At 37.6% G+C, this 25,058-nt stretch overlaps 1 protein-coding gene across 2 annotated transcripts; it reads right to left on the bottom strand.

Annotated features, from left to right (window-relative positions):
* Positions 1 to 452: 452 nt before the first annotated feature.
* On the bottom strand, positions 453 to 24,679 carry LOC136260964 (uncharacterized). 2 transcript variants are annotated; one of them, XM_066054889.1, is made up of 7 exons: positions 24,233 to 24,679; positions 6,385 to 6,809; positions 4,310 to 4,866; positions 3,323 to 3,378; positions 2,747 to 2,851; positions 2,004 to 2,341; positions 453 to 965 (listed from the first exon to the last, which is right to left on the bottom strand). In XM_066054889.1, exons 2-7 carry the CDS (start codon positions 6,790 to 6,792, stop codon positions 573 to 575), a joined length of 1,857 nt encoding a protein of 618 aa, XP_065910961.1. In that variant the 5' UTR covers positions 6,793 to 6,809; positions 24,233 to 24,679; the 3' UTR covers positions 453 to 572. The 2 variants fall into 2 exon arrangements, with proteins under 2 accessions (XP_065910961.1, XP_065910960.1); XM_066054888.1 differs by lacking the exon at positions 24,233 to 24,679 and adding an exon at positions 22,643 to 22,775.
* Between the last annotated feature and the right edge of the window lie 379 nt (positions 24,680 to 25,058).

Below are 25,058 nucleotides of genomic sequence, written 5' to 3'. Positions count from 1 at the left end.
GATACATAAGAGTAAAAAAAATTTAGAATGCTACCAAATGAATTATAATTTATTCAAATCTATAAGCATTATAATGGAGTCTAATCATTATTATCACCATTAGATTCAATCTCACAGCACAAAATGTTCTTGGGCAGAGGGGGCATGCTTCCATATACTCCTAAAAGGAGAATGTTGAGTGTAGCATGAACAGGCACTGTGTGTATAGTGGTGTCAGGTTCAGCTCAGAGTAATTTTGAGGTGCCCAAGTTTTTATAATTCCTCCACCCCATATGAATAAAATTAACAGCATAATAGCTAAAAATAGGCTGGTGTTTATCTGTAGCACAAAATTTTACACTCTGATCAGATAAGTAGCTATAGCTACACCATCTGGGCCAGTTGCTTCTTCTACGAGTGACCTGACTCCATCTACAACATGTAGATCAAACTGTAAAACACCTTAACAACTATTGTAAGTTAACTAAAAGTTATATACGTAACTACTCAAATATAAAATACATATGGAAAAATATACAGTCTTTAATACTTGTTATATATATGTAGTAGCTGATACTATTGTTAATTTGTTATTAAATACAATGCCAAGATTTCAGTTTGTCTTTTATGGCTTTTTTCAGCTCTAGAAATTGTACTACATATGTCATGTGACTGAAGCTAATCATTGAGAATAATAAAGCTGATAAAATACTCAAAATGGTTGATGGTATAAATGACTCTTCTGCTCTTTCTTTGTAAATTTCACATTCTTCTTTGTAGCCTCCAGCTGAACAAAACTTGTACTGAAATATGTTCACACCATAATCATACAAAACATACAAGTACGTGACCAAAGCAGTGAGATACACCAGGTAGTTTATGAAATAGTAGCAAAAAATTAGAATTAGTTTAACTTCTGGAATTGAATATCCCATACAAGATGATATAGCGATACCACCGATGTTGTTTGACTTCCGATGATTTTCCTAATAAGAAACAACATTTCTTTATCAATAACACATCATACTATAACAAGTCAAAGTGATACATTTGTCCACTGGCATATTTAGGGGTGGGCCTAAGTGGGCCTGTGCCCTACCAAAAAATTCTGGTGCCCTACCAAAGAATTTTGGCATGTGAGATTGAGATATACTCTAATAGAGTAGTCAATCACTCTAATAAAGTAGTCACTCTATTCAGAGCATCAGTGTAGTAAAGCTATGCATTAATGAGCATATATAGTTTTGGAGGGCTGCCATTGTGAGCAGGCAGTTACTTTTGTTTTGTTTTTTGTTTGTTTTTTTTTCGTTTTTTTTTGGCCCTATCAAACTAGAGAGAGTTTAGATACGCCACTGTATTTATTTTTGTCCCAGGTATAAATAGATATTACAATTTCTGCCACCAGCTGCAGATTGCTATATATTGACCACATAATATATACGAAAAAGGATAGGGCACCTCTGGATAAGATGTGTAAATTTATCACTTAATGTTCTCTTATTATACGTGTGAAAAGTATATTTTATTATGTCTGCTGTTTATCTATGATTAATCCGACCAACAATGTACTATATTATAAGTTACCAAAAGTAAAGACGTATATAAAAATATTACAAAGATATGTACTGGATGATATAATTATTAGCAAAAGCAGCTGCAGAATATACAAGTTCCACTTGGACTTAGTTCTTATACCCGTACCTCTAGATCTACTTTAATAATTATTATGAATCTTTAAATATGGCTGTACTGAGTCTGACTTAAATAAATTGTACTACCGAACAGTAAGTTGAACAAGTAATGCAAGCATGAAGCATCTACTGTAATTCTATTACTCTATTGATAAATAACAGGAGACAGACAAGGACAAATACAACTCTTAATTCCTCTATACAAGAAGCCCTTATACCTTATGTATAATTTACAGTTCCTAGTCTGAATATGGAAACGTGTTACAGGCTACATATAATTATGGTCAAAAACAATAAAGTTTACAGAAAGTAGGCAATATAAATACAACTCACTTTTCGGAGAACCCTTAATGAGAGAAACAGCAATACAAATCCAATGCAAAGTTTAAACATTGATGGTAAAATTTCACCATAAAACAAAACAATAGGAGATTGAGGATAGCAGTAGTATCCATTACTTTCATACTGTGACAAAGTGAGAGTAATTATTGGAGGAATTACACTGACTAGCAGTACTATGGTCACTTCAATGATGTGAAACATTCTCCTGTGTGATGATGAGTCCAGCAGTCGTTTAGTTTTGAATGGGAAGGCCAAGCATAGATAAAGATGTAGCAGGTGAAAGCACCAAAATCCAAAAAATAATCCATAGCTAAACTGCATTACAAAACCTGCATAACAAAGCACACATTCATAAATATATAAATGTATGTTTCTTATCCTTTTTTCAGTTTGTGTATATACACAATCAATTAGCCTGAAATTCCTGAACTGTTGGCTAATTTTGTTGTAGAAGAGTCATGATATGACTAGCAAATAAAATGAATTAGTGGCCGACCTTATAAGGTTGCCAACCTTATAAGATCGGCCACTAGTTCGGTTTGGTTTTATAATACCGATTATGCATATGTTTCATGCTCTTTTGTGCCTTGCAATGCTCATGGGCTCCTAGTATAACACAAACAATTGTGACTTAATATATAATGCGTACATATGTTGCATGGCTTGAAGCAGAATATATATTTAAGTAAAGGCAGAAGTTAAATCTGTTTGTAATACTATAATATTGAACCAACCTTGAGCTTGACAGAAGTTTGTTGGTTCAATTGCTGCTATCCAGTAGTTTCTGTCTGAGCAAACTAATGACTTTCCGACCACAACAGGTATATTTTCTATGACCACTGCAATAACAAGTATACATATATACTGGTACTATTATTATTCTTCATGACTATACTAACAATCACATTACACAACCTATTGAGGTTCAAGGAGTTCCAAGATCTCCATATAAACCTAATTTTGTGACACTTTAGGATGAAGTACGTCACCTTGAACATTGCTTCAGTTAGCTACATTTGGAGAATACTTATTGAGCTAGTGACAACAGCATCACGTTATTTCCCCAATTGGAAAGAAACCTGCTTACAACTCCTCCCATGCACCTCATACAATATAGGTGCCTCCAAAATTGTTTTTAATTTGAGTTTGTATCCTACCAGTGTTAAAAGCTTTTGATTACATTTCAGCAGCAAATCATACACTGAAGAAACATCAAATAACTACTGCTATAACACTATCTATCATATGGAACATGGAAGATTACATTTTAAACTTTTAAGCACTCTCCCCAAATCCTTAAACACACTTACCAATAATTGTTCCAACTACAATGTTGTATACAATGTATATCTGAGGAAATTTCAATCTGAAAAAAACAAGAAGTAGACATGAAAAAATTATTTTATTAGCACAATTTATTTACTTCATAAAAAAGTTTTTCTGGGAATTATTTCAATGTGCTAGTTACAGCAAGCCATACCTTATTTAGTATTTTAGTATTTATTTGAGGATCCACTATATAAATGCTCATATAGCCAGCCTATCCCAGACTTCACCTCACAATACAAAAGTGATAAAAATCACAAGCTAACTTAGTTATATAATTAAGTATATGTCAGTAGTGGATCTAGAATTTTGAAAATAGGGTTTCTGATTTTTTTAAATAGTATCTAGTCACAAAAAAAGGCATCCAAGAATAAACTAACTGTTGGGGAAAAATGATAAAGCCATAGCTGTGATTGCTCTAATATAGTATCTCAATCGTTTTTGTACATTGGCAGGTGGAAAGTAGAGTGCTGTTGAAGGTTTAATAGCTACAATGGATGCTAGTTCAATGCACTTGCATGCATGCTACTGAAACACAGAGGTATAACAGTATTTTTGCAATGATGCATGTCAATGCAGCACTAATAAAGTATGCAAGTTAGACTGCCACTGATGTTAAATGAGGGCTTCCGTCAAAACCTCAGAAACCCACCTAGATCCACCACTGTATGTTCCCATCCATACATGTATAGCTAAACTGGCTAGTTTCTGAGCTAAACTGGCTAGTTTCTGAGCTAAACTGGCTAGTTTCTGAGCTAAACATGATAAGTCCACCTTAATGTTGTGGTCATAGATTTTGCATGATCTCAATATAATAATGAGATGACTCAACATACTCCTCATTTTAAACAAATGCTACATATTGCCATGATGTACATTATTAGTATGACTACCCATGATCTGTCATGCACAAATTATGTATATAGCTAATAGATTTAAATTTAATAGGTGTGCCATTTAATATAACTCACACTCTTCCTTGATTACAAAAACAAGCTATCAGGGCAATCACTCCTCCAATTAAACTAATGGTTGCAGTGATAATAGCTAAAACATAAAAGGCAAGATCTAGGATGTTTTCTGTGAGCAAGTAGTGTCCATCACACACTGGTAAACATGTTGAGCCACAAAAATGATCAAATTCACTTGGACAAGGAAGGGAAGGAGCTTTTAAAAATGTCATATTTCCATGCTCATTGTAACTCATACAATCTGGAACAGTTGTATTGAAAAAACTCTCCACTATTCTCCACTCAGAAGCACACTTGTTATCTCGAACTTCTTCACACTCTTCAGTCAGGTCTACTGAAGAACTATTACCATTACACAATAGAAGTGTTGCATTGCAGAAAAATGACAGTGAGTCATGATAACACTCCGTGTTCTCCATATACCATCCAACAGCAAAAACTAATGATAGTCCTGTAATTGCTGATTCATCACAATCTAGATCATCACCAAAGCCTGCCAATGTATTGTTACATTCTTCCAGTAGTATTTCAATAGTTTGCTCCTCTGTGGGATCAATCTATAGTATTACACAATAATACTTATAATTAGATAGGAACGTACATGAAAATCAATGAATTGGTAGTCTGTTTTATAATGCAAAGGATGCTTAAAACTTCTAATAGAACAGTCTAAGTTGCATTTACTTTTTAGCAATCTAGATAACAAATTCAATGGAAAGATTACTTCTCAAATTGAAGGGATATGGTAAAATACTTGAATGGATCACTGCTTTTCTAACAGGACGAACTCAGGCTGTAACAAGTAGTGGTAAGAAATCAGACATGAGCAATGTTCTTAGTGTGGTATTAATGATCTTCCTAACATGATTAAGTCTCCTACATTATTGTTTGCTGGTAATGTCAAGCTTTGCTGTCCTATTGTCAACCATGAAAGTGCACAGCAACTCCAACATGTCTTGTTAACCTTAGAAAATGGTCAAGAAAATGGCTTCTAAAGTTCAACATATACATAGTAAAATCATTCACCATGCATTTGGGAAACACTAATCCAAAGTATACATACTATATGAGTGAGCATCCATTGCAAGTTGTGTCCGAACACAAAGATTTATATATATATACTTAATATAGATTCCTCCCACCTCAAGTTTCACAACCAAGCAACTGCAGTTGCAGACAAGACTAATAGAATTTTAGGACTTACTAAGAAATCCTTCAATTCATTGAATAGTACAACTCTTCCTTTGCTTTCAAATCTTTGGTAAGACCACATTTAGAATACGCTAATGTTGTTTGAGGGCCGAGCTATGTTGGTGATTGTCAGATGTTAGAATCTGTGCAAAGACGAGCTACTAAGTGCATTGCAGAACTATCTAACTTGCAGTATGGAGATTGTTTAAGGTGTCCCAACATCCCTTCACTTTCCTACCACCATTATTGAACTGATATGTTTATTATGATTAAAGTATCTGATAAAGGCAGAGCCTGTATAACAGAAGGCCTTACAGCACAAGTGCTGAAGGCCTGTGGGATACATGGTCCCACTAAAGATGTTAATGGTTTACAATATTTTCCATGGAAATGTTAATATACAACCAGATCGATTTTTCCATCAATTGCCAAGTGTGACAAGGGAGCACAGTTACAAGATATATAAGCCACATGCACAGAAGACTGTCTGCAGAAACTTTTTTACTATAAGATCTATCAATGAATGGAATGTGTCCACAAACTCTGTAAAATTAATGATTTTAAAAAATTAGATTAAATAATTAATTATTCTTCATTATAATGAGCAGGACTCACAGGCTTTATGCCTTTTCCCTGTATTAATAATGATAATGACAATAATGATAATAACAATAATAATAGCTCATATAATAACAGGCAGAAAACAGGAAACATGCTGGTCCTAATAAATCTTATTCTATATTCTCTAATATAGGTTTGATTTCATCAGTACTGCTCTTTATCACTTTTATACATAATTATAAAAAAGGTACATAACAGTGGCAACAATAGAACAATAGAATATACTTACAATAATGCTAAGAGTATATATGTAGTTCACTAACTTTAACAGAACAGGTTTTGAAGTCAACATAATCAGTAATATCTGAATCTTCAATATGTGGACTGATGGTAGTATAAAATAATACAACAGGAGCTTGGTACAACAATATCACTGTACAGAGAACAAACATGAAGCTTGCCACCTGACGGCAATTTAACATTTTTGATGTAAAAGAAAATCTCTTATCAGTTTTACCAGGGCTGTGTATCATCACATAACTGCAATTTTCATCATACTCGCTCTCACACTTCACTGAAGTGCAAGTGGAATCCATTGAAAATTTCCTCCCACCGTTGCATGATATGTTGATTGCATTCAATGACATGGTATTCAATCTGGTCTGGCTTACACTCCTAACACCATTGCTCAGTTGTGTGACATTAACCCCACTATCAAATAGTTTACTCATGTTGTGATAGTGTTAACCTGTAGAATAACACAGCACATGCATTAGTGACCCATGTTAGCTAGGTGCAATAGTTTATTACTTATTATACAAAAGTGCTGGATTTCACCACTTCATGTTGCATTCGTGGTCTGAGTTTATACAAGAAAGTTAATTGGCATGGTTGGTAGCCCCAAATGCATCAGTTCATCTAAATCAATTTGAATTTTACAATATTGTTATCCATAACTGTACTGAGTTCTATTACAACAGGCCATGGCGATTTAGTTACACCTGTATTTTGGGTCTTACAGGTATATTAGACAATTTTAATAACGACAATTCAGGTGAATTTAGTGCCATTTGGTCTTGACACAAAATTCACCTGAATTGTCGTTATTAAAATTTTTACCATTAACCTACCATCATAGCCATTTCTTGGCTGCCACCTTGGATTTCACATCTTTTTTCACCATAGCCTAGCTTGTGGGGGCCGCACTCTTTTTTTTACAGCTTGGCTGTTTTGGATTAGATTTCACTTCTTTTTGTATTTGTACACCCCAAAGCCGGCCTATGGCCAGCTTTGGGGCTTTTTAAACCTTAGTGGCGTAGCTACCATTGAGGCAACCGAGTAAGCTGCCTCGGTAAAAATGCTCAACAACAGGCTGAGCAGGCCTGAATTTTGGCACCCTGATTATCTACTCAAACGTTACTAGACAGCATTACTGTACCCCAGTAGCTGAAAAGTAGTCCAGCACCATGCAAGGCACCATAGTTCCAACCCTGCTTGGTACTACAGCCATAGATTCTATTTTGTGTGACTTGAATTTGTAAAGATCGAGATACTCTAATAGAGCATTCATCGTAATAAATATACTCTAATAGAGCATTCAATACAGAATATAGCCACTGTTCTCATTACACTACTTGATCACTCACATTTATGTTAACTGTCTTACATTACTTTTCAAAAGTTCCAATAAGTCAACTGCATGGCATTACATTGAGCTAATTGATCATGCATATCATGTATTAGCAGTTACAATCAAAATAGCCTCCACATGCCATTTCAAAGCATATATTTTCAAAATTTTCCTTGAGGGAGCATTCCGCCAGATTCCCTAGCTTGACATGCTTAGCACATGCAGTTGAACATCACATTAAAAAGAAAATTATCTCTGACTTAAACATCACATAAAAGTAGTTTGCATGACTATGACCTCCTTTGCAGTCCATGGATGGCCTGACCACTCAAAATATCTCCAGAGTAAGTTGTGTTGCATGCAATTAAACTAGTCTAATAATTGAAGCATGGTATACTGTAGCATTAACTATGCTGGAGCATTACACCTGTACTTTTGGCATGTAGAAAAACGCTCAGAGTCTTCTGAAGCAGTTTATTATTATTGTTACTGAGTAGACAGCACAGCTGATATGCTCAGGAAAAAAAAGCAATCATAAAATGAATTTAGCTACATCCAACCAGATAGTCAACCTGCAAATACTGTATATCAACCATACTTGAAAGTATTTATGAATCAATTGAGTCAGAAGCAGACCCTTTCAATTTGCAATTGGAGTATAAACTTTGCCTCGGTAAAAGTTTTTTCCTGGCTATGCCACAGAACCTATCTTTTTTCTTTACCACAAGAAGAAGAAAAAGATGAAGATTTTCACTATTTCTAATTTTATCAGTAAATATACAAATTGTGTATATATATATATATGTACCACTTTCACCAAAGGAAAGCCAGTGCATATATATCACATATCGCACTGACTCAAAATGTTAATGAGCTATACGTACTGCTACCACTGCTACCAGTGCGTATATCTCGTTAAGGCAGTGCATATATCTCATTACACACTGCCTTAACAAGATATACGCACTTCCACCAGTGTGTATATCTAGTTAACTTGAGACATCGCATACCTAATAGGTGTGCACACTATATCCAGAAATCATCAGATTTCTTTGATGTTTTATCCTCTTCTCTTATATAGGGAATCAAGCAAGCTGTGATTGTGGGGATTAAATTCTGCCAAACAACTTGTGATTGTGGGATTCAATTTTAATACATTAACAGTAGTTTGTTTTTTACTTTTGTAAATGTAATTAACACTAGTCTCTTAAAATTGCTATATTAGCAATAATAAAATCAAACTACTGTTTGATGTATTAAAATTGAATCCCACAATCACAGTTTGTTTGGCAAAATTCAATCCCAAAATCACAGCTTACTTGGTTCCCTATATAAGAGAAGGATATAGCAACTAAAGATCTTGCCAATTAGGTGAGTCTACATGCTAAAGTAGAACATATTAGTTATACCATGGGCACTCGTGCTTTGCCTGATATATATGCACTCTTGCCCATGGTATAACTATTACATACATACACAATACATATATTTATTACATATCAATTATTCCCCACGGATAACTTGTTTGCAGCTGTTCTCTCTACTGGGTGACTTGAAATGTAACTGAAGTCTCTACAGGGTGATTTGCTTGTAGATGAGCTCTCTACAGTGTGGTTTCTTTGTAGCTGAACTCTCCACAGTGTGATTTGTTTCTATCTGATCTCTCTACAAAGTTACTTTTTCTGGCTTATCTCTCTAAAGGGTGATTTTTTTTTGTAGCTGAACTCTCTACAGGTCACTAGTATCTAGCTGATCTCTCTACAGGGTGATTCATTTGTACCTGAACTATCTGCAGGGTGATTTGTTCGTAGCTGAACTCTCTACCGGGTGATCCTTCTAGCTGATCTCTCTACAGGATGACTTGTTTCTAGCTGAACTCTCTACAGGGTGATTTGTTTGTAGCTGAATTCTCTACAGGGTGATTTGTTTGCAGCTGAACTCTATACATGATGGTTTCTTTGTAGCTGAACTCTCTACAAAGTAACTTCTTCTAGATGATCTCTCTACATGGTGACTTGTTTGTAGCTGAACTCTCCACAGGTGATTTGTTTGCAGCTGAACTCTCTACATGCTGGTTTCTTTGTAGCTGAACTCTCTACAAAGCAACTTCTTCTGGCTGATCTATCTACAGGTTGACTTGCTTGTAGCTGAACTGTCTACAATATTAACTGGTTGCTGCTGGGCTCCCTACAGCATAGCTTGCAATGTAATAGAAATCTATAATAGAGTAAGTCATAAACTAGCTGGATGCTCTATTAAGGTGGTTGTTCTATTAGAGTATCTCAATCTCGCATTTGCTACACGGAGTTGGCTTTCGAAAGTGGTTTGTAATCCGATTGTTCTGTACTACTTCAAGGACTTTCTATGGTGACTATTCCAGCTATATACCTATTTTCAGCTCACTGCTCTAAGCGGTTTGCCTGTTAGGCGTGAAAATTATTGGTATTTTTATTCACGAATCTCGATCGCGCAATTGTTACACACCTTCGGTTTCGTGTCATATCTCCATGATCTTTATTTCGATTGCTTTCAAACCACCATAAGGCACTCCTACAATGGTTGATCTATCCACAAAACGATTTTCAACTCATTCCATGAAGCGGTTTACCCTGTAGGCGTGACAACAAATCGATCTTGTTTTAAGCGAATAATTGGTCATAAATCCTTAAGCGTTCATCGAATTTGCACCAAATTTGATACTAGAATCCGCCTTTGGAATGCCTTTCAGTGTGTCAAATTTCAAGGCGATCGGAGTAAGTACTATCTATGGGTGAAGCTACACGACTAGAAAGTTCCATAAAGCATAGTATAGCCTTGCTCGTGCTATATGAAAATTAATTAAGCACTCGGCGCTTGTAATTGGACTCAATGCTAATAAAGCATCTCGGCCGCGCGCCTTGCGCTTTATTTTTCATATAGCACTCGCGGCTATGCTTTAACATATGCACGCATAACCAGGGCCGCCCACAGAGGGGGGGGGGAAGGGGGGCAACTGGGGCATTTTGCCCCGGGTCCCAGCCTGAAAGGGGCCCCCTGAATACCTGTTTAAAAGATCGATATACTCTAATAGAGCAGTCAGATCTAAATACTCTAATAGAGCAGTCACAGTATTCTTCAGAGGAGCAGTGTAGCAAGCTTATAGATAAGGAGATATGGTTGGTGATGGGTAGTTATTGTCATTGCCAGCAGGTTGTGACCTTTTTTCTTTTTTTTTTTTTGGTCTTCACCTTACAACTTGGGTCAAGGGACCCACTTTAATTAACTCTTTGCCCTGGGCCCCTTAATTTCTCTGGGCGGCCCTGCGCATAACACAGGATTTCTATGCAAACTGCATATCTAATCCACCTCTCTTGCAAAGCAAGGCCGTATGCTGTTTATTTTACTATCAGTATCGCACTATTAAAAGATACAATTTTAGGTGGATTCTAATTTGGATATAACACTCAGAGGGTTTTTGGTTCCAAGAATGCACCAAGTAGTATTGAAGCTAGCTTGTGATCATTTACTACCAGAAAATGAAACAAACTTGTAAAGAGCTTGATCAGGGGCGGAGGAAGTAGTTGATATGAGGGGGGGTAGGGCTGACCCAGACTTATGGAAGTGAGGTACTACATTGTCTCTGGTTTGGTGAGGTGAGACCAAAAAAAAATGTCACAACCAGCTGACAATAGCTGCCCACCTCACCAGCTATGCATTTATACCTAGCTGATAAACTACATAAAAATCCTTACATATAGCTCACTACACTACACACTGCTCTAATATGGGAAGAGACCTGGGGGGATGAAATTCAATATAGAGAAATGCATGATATTAACAATCACATTAAAACATAATCCTTACATTACGGAATACACCCTCCATGGCAAAAAAACTGAATCCTGTTGTTAATGCTAAATACTTGGGTATCAATTTTGATAGCTAGCAAGCTTACATTCAACCATCATGTGGACACTGTTTGCCAAAAGGCTAATAACACTTTACGAAGAAATCTGAAACACTGTCACCAAAGAGTTAAGGTAGATGCCTACAAGATATTTGTTCTACCAACTTTAAACTATGCTGCGACAGTTTGGTCCCCACACACGCAATACTACATCAATAAACTAGAAGCCGTTCAGAAGCGTGCTGCTCGTTTTATTGTGTCAGATTACCGCAGATTAAGTAGTATATCACATATCCTAAATTCACTAAAACTAAAATCCATAGTGTACCACCATACAAGGCTTCGTCTCTTGATGTTCTACAAGATTGTCAATCACCTAGTAGAGCTTCCTATCCCCAGTTATATTGTACATTCTACAAGATGTTTATGACGAAACCAGGATAAATTCATCAGACCATCTGCTACTGTTGATGCATACAAATTTAGTTTTTACCCAAGATCAATTACCGTATGGAATCAACTACCAATCAATGATATTTTTCCCTAAATGATTATGATGGTATTCTTCAATCAACGCTGACAAATTCAATGAAAAATAGTAATTAATAATCTAAAGACATTGTTTTTATACTCAAATTTGTGAGTTTTACAATCATAAATATATAGAGTAACTCACCTAAAATCGGACGGGCTCCAAAATCGGACGTAATTACTCGAGCTACAACAGAAATTTTTGAACAACTCATATGTCTTTAGATAGTTCAAGGCTGTGGGACTTTGGGCACCAAGTATCAGCTTTCTCGACTTCTTTGTCTGGTGGCAGCAGCCCTGCAAAGTCATTTCCGATTAATACGTATAATCGGAAAAAACAGTCGATTCACGCACACTCACCGTCTACATATCAGACTTGCATTCAATCAACAGTTTTCTACCTTAAAGTAGTAGAGTAACTCATCTACTTTCTAAATATCCCTGGTTTATTAAATCAAATCCTTTTAATCACGAATTACAAATCAAATCTTTTACTTTAATAGAATTCCCAGGATATGGAACCAATTACCTTGCATTGACATTATTATTATAATAATTGCAGGACATCAACCAGTCCCTACCAGTCATCAAAGCTACTATTCAGAACTATTTATGGCAACACTTCACCACAAATTTCTCCCCTGACAATCCCTGCACCTATCATTACTGCTGTAGATGCAGCAAGTGCTATGATTCTGGACTGACAATTAACTTTACTACATAAGTTTAATTAACTCCCGGCTGCCAGCACAGGTTGCTGGCAGACCATCAATGCAACTTTTTCTTCATCTATACCCACCTACACATGTACAATTGTAATTGTATGTTGCATTGTAAAGCATTAATAATAATAATAATAATAAATAAAATGAGACGTCACTGGAGTAATAATCGCACTATGAATTTAAGTATACGGAAGTAAACGGTGTTTGTAAAAGTATACGGTGAACATTTCCCGTATACGTATCTCAAACAACGTATACTTAATCAAGTTTCCGTATACTTAAATTTATGGTGCGATTATTACTCCAGTGACGTCTCATTTTATTTGATTTGTAATTCGTGATTAAAAGGATTTGATTCAATAAACCAGGGATATTTAGAAAGTAGATGAGTTACTCTACTACTTTAAGGTAGAAAACTGTTGATTGAATGCAAGTCTGATATGTAGACGGTGAGTGTCCGTGAATCGACTGTTTTTTCCGATTATACGTATTAATCGGAAATGACTTTGCAGGGCTGCTGCCACCAGACAAAGAAGCCGAGAAAGCTGATACTTGGTGCCCAAAGTCCCACAGCCTTGAACTATCTAAAGACATATGAGTTGTTCAAAAATTCCTGTTGTAGCTCGAGTAATTACGTCCGATTTTGGAGCCCGTCCGATATTAGGTGAGTTCCTCTATATATATATATATATAATACTGTGACTGCTCTATTAGAGTATCTCGATCCTTATCGCGGCTTTCAGCCCCACTCCAAGAAGGATAATTTCGGCGTGGTATCATTCTGAGGGGGGCCTAAACCCCCTAGCCCCCTCCCCCTTTCCGCCGCCTATGACTGCTTGATCAGTTGTTGCCCCAGTTAAAAACTGATTCTCACAAGACTGTGACAATTGCAAATGTACTGTAGCTACACTTCCATTAAAACCCGATTGGAAAGTCATAACTCCATTGATCATCTTGATGTATATAGCAAAGAGTTAACATTATCATACCCATCAGATTCTAATGAGGAACAGACTACTGGGATTACTGGATATATGTACATGTATGCACATAATAACATGATATCTATATATAATGGAGATGCACAACTAGATGATGGAAGTAAACTGTAGCAACTATAACAGACTTTTAAAATTTAGCGTGCATGTATCTGTTAAGTAACTGGGCTGATGCTCAGCTGAGCTGACCACTCATGTGTTTTTTCAAAGAAGCAGCTCTTGAATTGTCAATACCTTTAGCAGCATTGTTTCAGAAATCCTTGGACACAGGTATAGTTCCTAATGATTGGAAACTAGCAGACGTGGCTCCAGTGTTTAAGAAAGGTAACCGTAAACTCCCATCTAATTACAGACCGATTAGTTTGACTCCACAGATTTGCAAGGTATTGGAATCAGTGATCAGAGATAAAATGTTTGACTATCTATTTAGGAATAATCTACTAGTTAATGAACAGCATGGTTTTATGCCAAGACGCTCCTGTGTTAGCTACAGAACTTTTAACTGCACTACATTACTGGACTGAATCTCTTGAGAAAGGCGTCCCTGTTGATGTACTGTATTTGGACTTCAGTAAGGCCTTTGACTCTGTCCCACATGAAAGATTACTTTTAAAACTTGAAGCTTATGGCATACAGGGCAAAGTTCTGCAGTGGATTAGATCTTTTCTCTCTCAAAGGAAGCAGGCTGTTGTGATTAATGGTGTTAAATCAGCTACAAGTAATGTGCTCAGTGGTGTGCCTCAATGATCTGTGATTGGCCCTCTTTTGTTTTCAATTTATGTCAATGATCTTCCCAGTGTAGTATCATCCCAAGTGTTGTTGTTTGCTGATGATGTTAAGTTGTTTTGCCCAATTGTAAACCAGCAGAGTAACTTTCAATTGGAACAAGATCTCTTATTACTAAAAGAGTGGTCAATGAAGTGGTTGCTGAATTTCAACATTGTTAAGACATTTGTTATGCATCTGGGTAACTCTAACCCATGTCATACACATTATATGGATGGACAACCCCTACAGGTAGTATCAGAACATAAAGACTTAGGAATAATAGTGGATTCTAGCTTAAAGTTCCATAGCCAAACAACCTCTGCTATAAACAAAGCCAATCGTGTATTGGGATTAATCATTTCACACTCTAAATAGAAAGACTCTTCCAATACTCTGCAAGGCTCTGGTAAGACCTCACCTTGAATATGCTAATGTTGTATGGGGACCCAATTATATTGGAGATTGTGACTCAGTCCATGGCTTAGTTGAATTGGGGATTAACTGAATGTCCATTACATATCTGCAGGTAAATAGGCAGCCTCTCTTGTTTCACAACTTTTTTGTTATTCCCTTATTTCACTGTACAATATTTTATTCTTTGCAGAAGCGTACGCAAGAATTTTGAAAAGGGGTCCACTACACCTAAGTGACTGTTACATTAGAGTACTTTATATTGCCTGACTGCTTTAGTAGAGTATCTCGATCTTTTCACCAAAATCATAATTCAGAATAATGCTATAAGTGCTGCTATCAGGTGAGAAACTATTATTTAACTAAGATAAAAGTTTAAAATGTGCCATGATAGATTTCAGATTCTGGAAATCTAAAGTTTCAATGTTTTAAGTAGTGTGTAAAATCCAAAGGGGTTTCCTGAAACCCCTGGAAACCCCCTTTGGTACGCCCCTACTTTGATTCCTGATCCAACTTAAAATTTCTTCCATTTACATGTTCATTTTTATAACATAATAATATATAGTTGTAATTAATGAACCCACTCATACCACATGCAAGATTGATGCCAGGCATGTCATATTAGGTACTTAATTTTGTGTCTGAATGCGAACTCCAGCAATGACTGAAAAGCACAGTGGCCATTACACTTCATCTTCAGCTATGTTCCATTACACGATACAAATGAAGAACAGTACAAAAGGTGTCTCTGCTATCACATCGAAAATGTGGCAACATAAATGTATTAGCTACCACCACAGCCACAGGAAGCCATATCACGCTACTGCCAATCGACACCTTGCATAGTCAGCGAAAAAACTGGGACACAAAGAAAGACAAGGGTGAGTCTGTGATGCATGCATTCTACGTACTGCAGTTGGCAAAAAGGCACATCTCAGGACAACACAACATTGAACAGCGAGCCCATAACCTTATGCATTATTGAGTAAAGTTATGTATGCTTGTCTGAAGGCATCAATTAGTTAGTTACTAGTTAGTTAGTTAGTTAGTTAGTCATAATCAGTTACTATAAATTCAGTTAAAGTAGGACATTTTTAAAACTCCATAGGAACTTGTTGGAAAGATTTTGGGCCAATGCTCTGAAGGTATTTTTAGGCTTGATTGTGCTTAATCAATACCACCATACTGTATAATGACAGCCATGTTCATGAATAACGTAGAAAATGGCTGTAGCTATATTACTTGCAATGAGACACTTCATGTAGGTTGTTGTGATAGCTATATTACTCAGCCACCCAGCTGTAAAAAGGAACATATTGTATGTTAACTGTACTGTGCAGGCTCGCATGCAGGGTACAGCTGAAAAACAGCCATCCATTAGCCAATTGTTTTCATCCCTAAACAAAGTGTAAAAATATAGTAAAACAAACAAATAATCCATACACAATGTGACATGCAGCATGAAGACTAGCATTGATATTTAGCAGGTCATTGCTATTTAAAACAAGTTGATGTTGTGCTACTTCTAAAAACCAGGCACCATGCAGCTAGCAAAGTATATGCTACTATGAATTAACCAACTACGTATTATTATTAGCCGACTCTCGTATTTCGTAATTCATGAAATTTTCGTAATTCGTTCAATTACGTTGCTATGCACTGCTAAGGAAGCGTTTGTTAAACAAACCGCTTTTACCTCGGCTTTTACCAACATATTACGCACAGAAGTATCTTCTAAACTGTTTTATAGTGTGACTAACGTGTTTTTTCTCACAAATTCTCTCGACAAAGCCTCATAGCTGCTCTTCATTTTCGTTCGCGTACGTATAGGGATACGCCCCCTTTCAGCTCGAAGCGCGGGTATTCCTGGTAGTGTACGAGGCCTGCACCGTTGTTTTTCAGTTGCTAAACGCCTGAAAACCTCAAGAGGAAGGCAGTCTGAGGAAAGTCGCCACACCCGTATTTCAGTCCGCCGAAAAGAAACCACCTTAGATCCAAGTTCACCTGTGCAAAAGTATTAATCCTTTCCCCAAACCGCTGTTGTAATTAATTGTGTTAGAGTAGTTTGTATTGTAGCTGTATTTTGTGCTTTTTCCCTTTATATAACACTCGCTTTAAATGCCTTGCAAGTTCGAGATATTTGAATTTCAAAAAAAAAAAACAGTATTAATTCAGACTTCATTTCGCTATTCTTACGTAAAAGCTGCTCTTACCATTATTTAACGATTTTGCTCACGTGGGTGCGTACGGACAAACATAGGTAGATAGGTACATACACTTTTACGAAAACGATGTCAGTGAACCAGGAGCGCGCCCACGGCCGGCTGTGGGCGCGCGCCTGGTTTTAAAAAATCTTAGAGAAAAAATTGTGACACAAAAAGGTATGACCAAGGCTTGAACCCACACATCCAGGTTTGGAGTACCCACGCTCTACCACTGTATACCACTGATGTTTGCTGGCTACTCCTCTTGTTTTTGTCACTATTTAAATGTCACTGTGTCAAATATAAAATACTATAGACTAATATAGTCTAACCCATACTGGTGAAGAAGAAACCAAAGCTGAATCCGACCCTAACCCTAATGCTAACCTGACGTTTGCCTGTTGGCATAATGATGACTTTCACTGTCTGTATAAAGGTAAGTTTTTGAGTGAGTTCGAGGCGGGCTAGCCGGCTTTGCTCGCTCCAACCCTAGCTCGCCTCGAACTCACCTAAAAACTTACCTTCAAACAACTAGTGTGCTTTATACTCGAGTTATAGGACACTTCCTAATGTTTATACAACAACAAAAAAAACGACCAGCTAAATATATTTTTGAATGTTTAGCCGGTGACCGGCTAAATATCCACTTCGAAAAAGAATTAATTTTGCAATAATACCGATGATATTACGTATTAGCTAGTGGGAGACATTCAAGTTCTGCACCAACAACTTTTAATATGCTATTAGATAATTAGCTATACTGATTGATATACCATACTATAGCTACGGGGTCTACTGGCTCCATCCTACTGTGTCTGTGGGAAGTTAGTACAGCTAAATCACCCTTTCTTAGAGTTTTTACCTCGTATCTTACCCAATGACCCCATCACCTGTTCAAAGCACAACTAAGCTGGATAATCATTAATTCTATAATCACATAAATTTTATTATTTACAAAGTGCCATTTAAAAAGTGGATATAGTAGCTACTGGCACCGGTTACGAACGTGAACGGCTATTTTACTTCTTTTTTTTTTTCTTTTTTTTTTTTCTTTTTTTTTCTATTTTTATTTTTTTTTACACAAAAAAAAATAAAAATAAATAAAAAATAAAATAAATAAAAATAAATAAAATAAAAAAATAAAAATAAAAAAAAAATAAAAATTATAATAAAAAAAATTAAGAAAAACATAAATAAAGAAAAAAGAAAGAAAAAAAGAAATAAATAAATAAAAAAGTAAAATAGCCATTCATGTTCGTAACCGGTGCCGGTAGCTACTATATCCACTTTGTAAATGGCACTTTGTAAATAGTAAAATTTATGTGATTATAGAATTAATGATTATCCAGCTTAGTTGTGCTTTGAACAGGTGATGGGGTCATTGGGTAAGATACGAGGTAAAAACTCTAAGAAAGGGTAAAGATTTAGCGTGAACGGCTATTTTACCGGCACAAGTCCATCATTATTATTTATTGTTAATCAGCAGGACCCTCCAGGGGTATAATGCTGATGTGCAATTACATGTGTACAATTTCAATTAGTTACTTAACTATATAAGTATGTACAATTACGACAAGTTACTTAATTATATACATATGTACAATTACAATAATAAACTATAAAAATATATACAATTACGATAAGTTACTTAACTATATACATAGAAGGGGCTAATTTTTGCTTAAATTCTTCAACACAGTCAGTCTCAATAATTTCATCATCTAATCTATTCCATTTTGGTACAGTTCTTGGGAGGAAGGAATATTTATATACATCAATTCTTGGTTGATAAGGTACTAGTTTAAAGTTGTGTGAGTGTCGGGTCCGTAATACAGTAGATTTAAATGGGAGATAACAGTTCGGTATAATTAATAAATCATGTAGTACTTTATATAGTAAAACTAGTCTAGCTGATTTGCGACATTCTTGTAGTGTAGGCCATTGCAAGTTTTCAAGGATGTTAGTGATGCTGTCTCTATTATTTTGTCTCCATGGTTGACCTGTGACAAAACGAGCAGCTCTATGTTGGACCATCTCTACTTGATTTATGTTGGTTTGGTGATATGGATCCCATATTGGGGAACAATACTCTAAAATAGGCAAGACAAATTGTTTATATGCTAGCTCACGTAGATGGCTAGGACAATGCTGAAGATTTCGTCGCAAAAAACCAACAGCTCTGTTTGCCTTATTGCAGATGTAATCTATATGTGGCTTCCATGAAAGTCTGTGATGTAACTTTACTCCAAGATACAAATGTTGTTCTGAAACTGCCAGTGAGGTGCCATTCATTACATACGAAAATAAACTTTTGTTATGGTGATTAGAAATTTGCATTATCTTACATTTGTTGATGTTAAAAGCCATTTGCCATTTATCTGCCCACTTTGACAGTATTGTCAAGTCTTGTTGGAGTGTTTGATGGTCTGTTGAACTGTGAATAACTTTGTATATTAAGCAATCATTTGCTGGACTATCAAACAAACCAGTTTTTTTTTCCCGGGCTAGATGTAATGCCCTTTCCTACCACCCCCAGCACAAGAGGCAAACGTGCTGGATAAGAATTGAAAAGCGGGACATCTAAAAGTCCCTAGGGCCATTTGTTAGGCCCATTTCCGGGGAAGCTTCTGGTGATCTAAACGAGATGGAGCGGCTTCCACGGATGCACATCGTCGCTGACCTCAACAGGGAGAAAGACAGGGTACAGCGAATCCACGTTAAAGTACTACTGTACGATAAAGCACTACGTTTGGAAAGGAGCTCAGCAAGCCGGCGATAAAATGTGATGGCTTCCTTCCCCATGCCCCCAGTTGTGGCAAACACCAATGGAGTAAAGGATGCAAACTCCACCTCACGGACACGGTCACCATACTCCCTCTTCTTCTGCATCTCATGACGCCTATACACAGATGGTATCGAAACATTGTGGTAGCTTTGTGCGTTTGGGTGAAAAACCCTTACATCGAAAAAGGCACTTTGCCGCCGCCCCCAAAATCCGCGTGCATGAATGTCAGCCCTGGCATCATCTTGGCAGTTAGCTGATCGAGGGGTGAGTTCTTCGCCACTCAGGGATTGAAGTGGTGGCTCAATTGCAACATTAGTACAAACATTATAAAGTAATTCAGCAGTTGTATCACGCAGGTCATTGTGGCGAACAAAGGTCAAACCACCATGTCGACAGATCATTGCATGATCAGCAGTGAAAGGCGAGCCACACACACAGTGGCTAGGAGTATTCAGTAAAGTCCATCCATAATGCAGGTGAAGAGAATCCCAGAACTCCTGCTTTGTCAGATGGTAACCCTGGTCTTGCTGTGGTAAAGCCAGAAGCCAAGAAGAGGCTCCAGGTTCACTATTCAGATCAATAGCTCTTTGAAGCTGTGAAGAGAGACAAATTCTGATCTCAAGAGCCCGATTCTTAGAAGCCTCACGCCGGTGTTGGTGAACCTGAGCCTTGATGGATCGAGTATCTGGGGGATGAGCATGTGCTACCTGACTAATAATCAAGTCTTTCAATGGTGCAGTAATTCGCAGGGAAGCATCAAACTGAGATTCACAGAAAGCTGTAGGGTCACCCATACCGAGCCCACCTAAACGACATGGCAGAGAGAACAACTCACGTTCACCGGTGGCGCATGTAACATGTCCAGTGATAGAAGGAAAAAGTTTGAGTCTGATAGCATCCTCTAATGGCTGAAGTAAAGAACTAATGTTTGAATTGGTTCTCATCAGGTAGACCCAGCGGCCCATCATACCGTGGGTAAAAGCACAATATGCAGCATGTGGCGGACTACTTGCAATTCCAGCCAAGGCAGACACCTCAGCAGTCCAAGACTCAACCTTTGAAGCCACGTATTCTTCAGCGAAGTCTCTTGTACCCATGCAGAGCCGCACCAAGGTGTCGCTGGCCACGAGCAGTGATCTGTATAATTATTAGAATCAGACCAGTTGTGTCTAGGCGAGCTACAATTGGTACGCGTCCAATATGCCCCGAACATTCGACTTTAGGGCACGCGTCTAGTAGGTTTCCCCGAGCATTCAACTTTAGGCACGCGTCTAGTAGGTTGCCTCGAGCATTCAACTTTAGGGGACGCGAAAAGTAGTTCCTTAGCGTTAGGTAGTCTCGCGTGCAGCGGCGGAGGAAGTAGTTGATATGAGGGGGGGGGGCTGGGCTGACCCAGACTTATTTCTACAGTTTGGTAAGGTGAAACCAAAAAAAAAAAAAAAAAAAAAAAAGGTCGCAACCACCTGACAAGAGCTTTCCACCTCACCAGCTACCATTTCTAGCTGATAAACTACATAAAAATCCTTTCATAGCTCGCTACACACTGACTACTTTATTAGAGTGACTGCTCTATTAGAGTATCTCGATCTTTATCACGGTTTTCAGCCCCACTCAAAGAAAGATCATTTCGGTGAGATATCATTCTGAGGGGGGGCTAAGCCCTAGCCCCTAGCCCCCCCCCCCCCCCTTCCGCCGCCTATGCTCGCGTGCCAGACGGTTTGTGTGGGGGCGGAAATAAACCGTCTGGTCACTGTTGCACACATTCCGGGACCACTGCCGGAATGTTGGCAGAGCCAATCAGATCGCTTCGCGCACTCTGTGACGAAACAACCACTAATAATTCAAATTCTTAGTGTAATAAAGAACTGAATCTCGGCTACAGATCACTTTTTCGAAAGTTTAACAACGCCATGGGCTTAGGACCTTTGTTTCCCTAGTACAGGGCTCTTAAAAGTGTTCGTATAAGAACGATCGTGGTTCGCTACGGATTTGTGAAACGACAGAATTGTCGAGGAAGACGTTCAGCAATGTTTCGAATACGTCACCAGGACATTACCAGTACAATTATTGTCTTAGTCTGCTCAAAGAGGTGATTGGAACGATTATTGCATCATCCTTGGCGCAAAACAATGCCGTGATGTAATCTAATTGCATTCCAGTGAGTTCACGGAAAGTGTGCAACAGTGACCAAACGGTTTATTTGCCGCCCCCACACAAACCGTCTGGCACGCGAGACTAAGCGTTAGGGTAGGCTAGGGTTCAGCTTTGGTTTCTTCTTCACTCTTGTTATTATATAGAAGTCACTTCAGTCGGATGTTTATAAGGTAGAAACTAAAGGAGATGAGTAGCTGCAGCACCGGTGGTATAATCGTTACAAGCATTACATATGAGTACGGATGCCCGGGTTCGAGCCCTCGTTTAGACAACTTTTTTCGCTTTCTTAGGTTTTTTGTACAAGTTTTTATTTTTTAAATGCACGTAACATTCTAAGTATTATACCCTCTACTGCCGGCAAAATAGCCGGCAAAACAGTGTAACCGGTATATAACCTGCCATACTTTTAAGAATTTTTGCATAGTAAGCAATAATAATGCTATATTTAAACACAAGGTAGCTACGTAGCAACTTATAGCTAATACGAACCTCAGTGAATGTAGCTACTGTAGCTCCAATACATGCAACACCGGCAGCTGTTTTTGCACTCAACTTGATGTACTAAACCATGCAAGACGAGAGATGGACACTACTAATAAACGCGACCAATCTTTCCTTTGGCTTTAATGGATTCTACTGTGACATGTTTACTCACGTGACTTCCGGTTTCGTCAGACATGTAAAGAGAGAGAGACTGAGTACAGGAGAAAGCTAGTCTCAAGTTTGCATAGAAAGAGCTTTATATGGCTTTATATCATAAGTAGCCATTTACGTAGCTAGCTACAAATGTCATGCAGTTACGTTGCTACGTATGCTATTAGCTACAGATACCATCATCATCATCATCAGTATTATTATTATTATTGTTATTAACACCATATAGATACAATAATTTGATATAAGCCAGGTCAGCAATTAGATGTTCTAGATCCTCAAAGGGCTCCTTTGGCCACTCTTTAGGATCAGCACCAATTGACCTCATTCAAGTAGAGTCAAGACTCCCATTAATTAAGCAGTAACTCTTATTGTATTTTCCCTCCTTTCTTTGTATGTTTAATTTGTTGTTCCTAATGTTTAGTAAATGTCGTCGATGTTTAGTAAAAAAAAGAAAAAATTTCTCTCATATAAGCCAGAGTTCAGTCTCGAGTTCAACTTGAACCTGGGACAGCGTTGAAACCGGGTCACTACTGCTGACCCCGGATGACCCACTGACCCGGATTTGACCCGGATTGACCCGGATTAATCAAAGCCGAGGCGTGCGATAAGAGCTATGTTTCGGCTAGTCTCGAGCGAGCGAGACTACGTTTTGAGCGTTCGATTCGTGTAGAATAAACAGGAGCGGATCCAGACTTTGGAATTGCAACTTCAACCTAGCTGTAGGTTGAAGACCAAAAAAAAAAAGGTCATCACCTACTGACAATAGCTACCCCTCACCATAGATACCCTCAGTTTCGTGCTACATACTGCATTTACTAATAAATGGGCGTGGCTGAGCGTATGTTTGTGACGCGATAAATGGGCGTGGCTCATGAAAGAGCTACTCAATAGCGTTTATAAGTTTCCACATCGTCAAACGAACAATTTCGTCTCTCACGTGATCCAATACTGGTCAGACCCGGATAATTTGTAAACCGGGTCGGACCCGGATGACCCGACCCGGATGACCCGACCCGGATGACCCGACCCGGTTTCAACGCTGATCCACATAGTTCCAAAATTAATACTGTCTTTTGTACAGAGTTATTAACTCTCCAGAAGACACCATCATTCTCCAACATTACAAGACCTAGATCAAATCTCACACTGGGTCAAAATATGGCAGCTTAGACTAAATGTTACAAAATGTGCACTAATTCGATGTAGCAGATCCCTAACACCAATAGTTCATCACTATACACTTAATAATTCTTTCCTAAAAGAAACTGACCAGCATCTCTACCTGGGGATCATGTTGAAAAAGACATTGTCATGGTCGTCACACATACCAAACATAGCTAAGAAAGCATCTAATACTTTAAATTTTATAAAGCGTAATCTGAGTGATTGTTCAAGAGAAGTAAAAGCACAAGCATATCTTACCATGGTAAGACCCCAAATGGAGTTTGCCTCAGTTGTTTGGGACCCCTGTTATAATGTTGATGTAGACAAATTGGAAAAAATCCAGCGTAGAGCAGCCAGGTGGGTCATCAGTGATTACAACAGAACTAGCTCCGTGACACAAATATTATATCAACTATCCTGGCCTACCCTACGGACACGACGAAAGATATCTAGACTGCAACTGCTCCACAAAATCCTCCATCAAGACATATCCCTATCAATTCCCCCATATTATCAATCTGTAGAGAGACAAACAAGACACTATCATCCCTTGCATTTTATCCTACCCACACCATCAACAACATCTTATCAACAATCATTTTACTCAAGATCAATCAAAGAATGGAATGAACTGCCTGTATTTATTATAGAGATGACAAACTATGATGAGTTTACAACTAACTTGATATCACACTTTACAAACAATCAACACCACATTAGTTAGTATATAATTGTACCTAATCCTGTGATTCCTTTTTTTTTTCCTGGGCACACCAGCTGTGCTGACTGCCCAGTAATCATAAATAAATAAAAATAAATAAATATTAGGATTTATCCTTTAAAGGTAGGTTGTTTCTATTACTGATATCCTCTCTCATGACCAAAACTACCATATAAGTTTATCACTTATATTAAATTAGAGACAGATTTATCCCCTTTATCCAACTGAACTTTATTTCTATGAGAGTGTGATATATCATGTTGATAGTGAATACATTGAAATGTATAGCCTTTTCCTGTTTTAGTGCATCAACATGTACCGCTTATGTCTACCAAAACAATAATAACAAATTTAACTGTACAT

This window comes from Dysidea avara, chromosome 7, assembly GCF_963678975.1.
Source record: "Dysidea avara chromosome 7, odDysAvar1.4, whole genome shotgun sequence".
In the NCBI taxonomy this organism is placed as follows: domain Eukaryota; kingdom Metazoa; phylum Porifera; class Demospongiae; order Dictyoceratida; family Dysideidae; genus Dysidea; species Dysidea avara.
This window is presented reverse-complemented; position numbering and strand designations above follow the sequence as displayed.

Bases quoted from the DNA above. Each gene is read 5' to 3' on its own strand.
- LOC136260964 (XM_066054889.1), bottom strand. From the start codon at position 6,792: ATGAGTAAACTATTTGATAGTGGGGTTAATGTCACACAACTGAGCAAT. The intron at 3,379-4,309 runs GTGAGTTATATT...TGTTTTTTTCAG, and splicing joins TTTTGTAATCAAGGAAGAGT to ATTGAAATTTCCTCAGATAT. The intron at 2,852-3,322 runs GTAAGTGTGTTT...TTGTTATTGCAG, and splicing joins TGTAGTTGGAACAATTATTG to TGGTCATAGAAAATATACCT.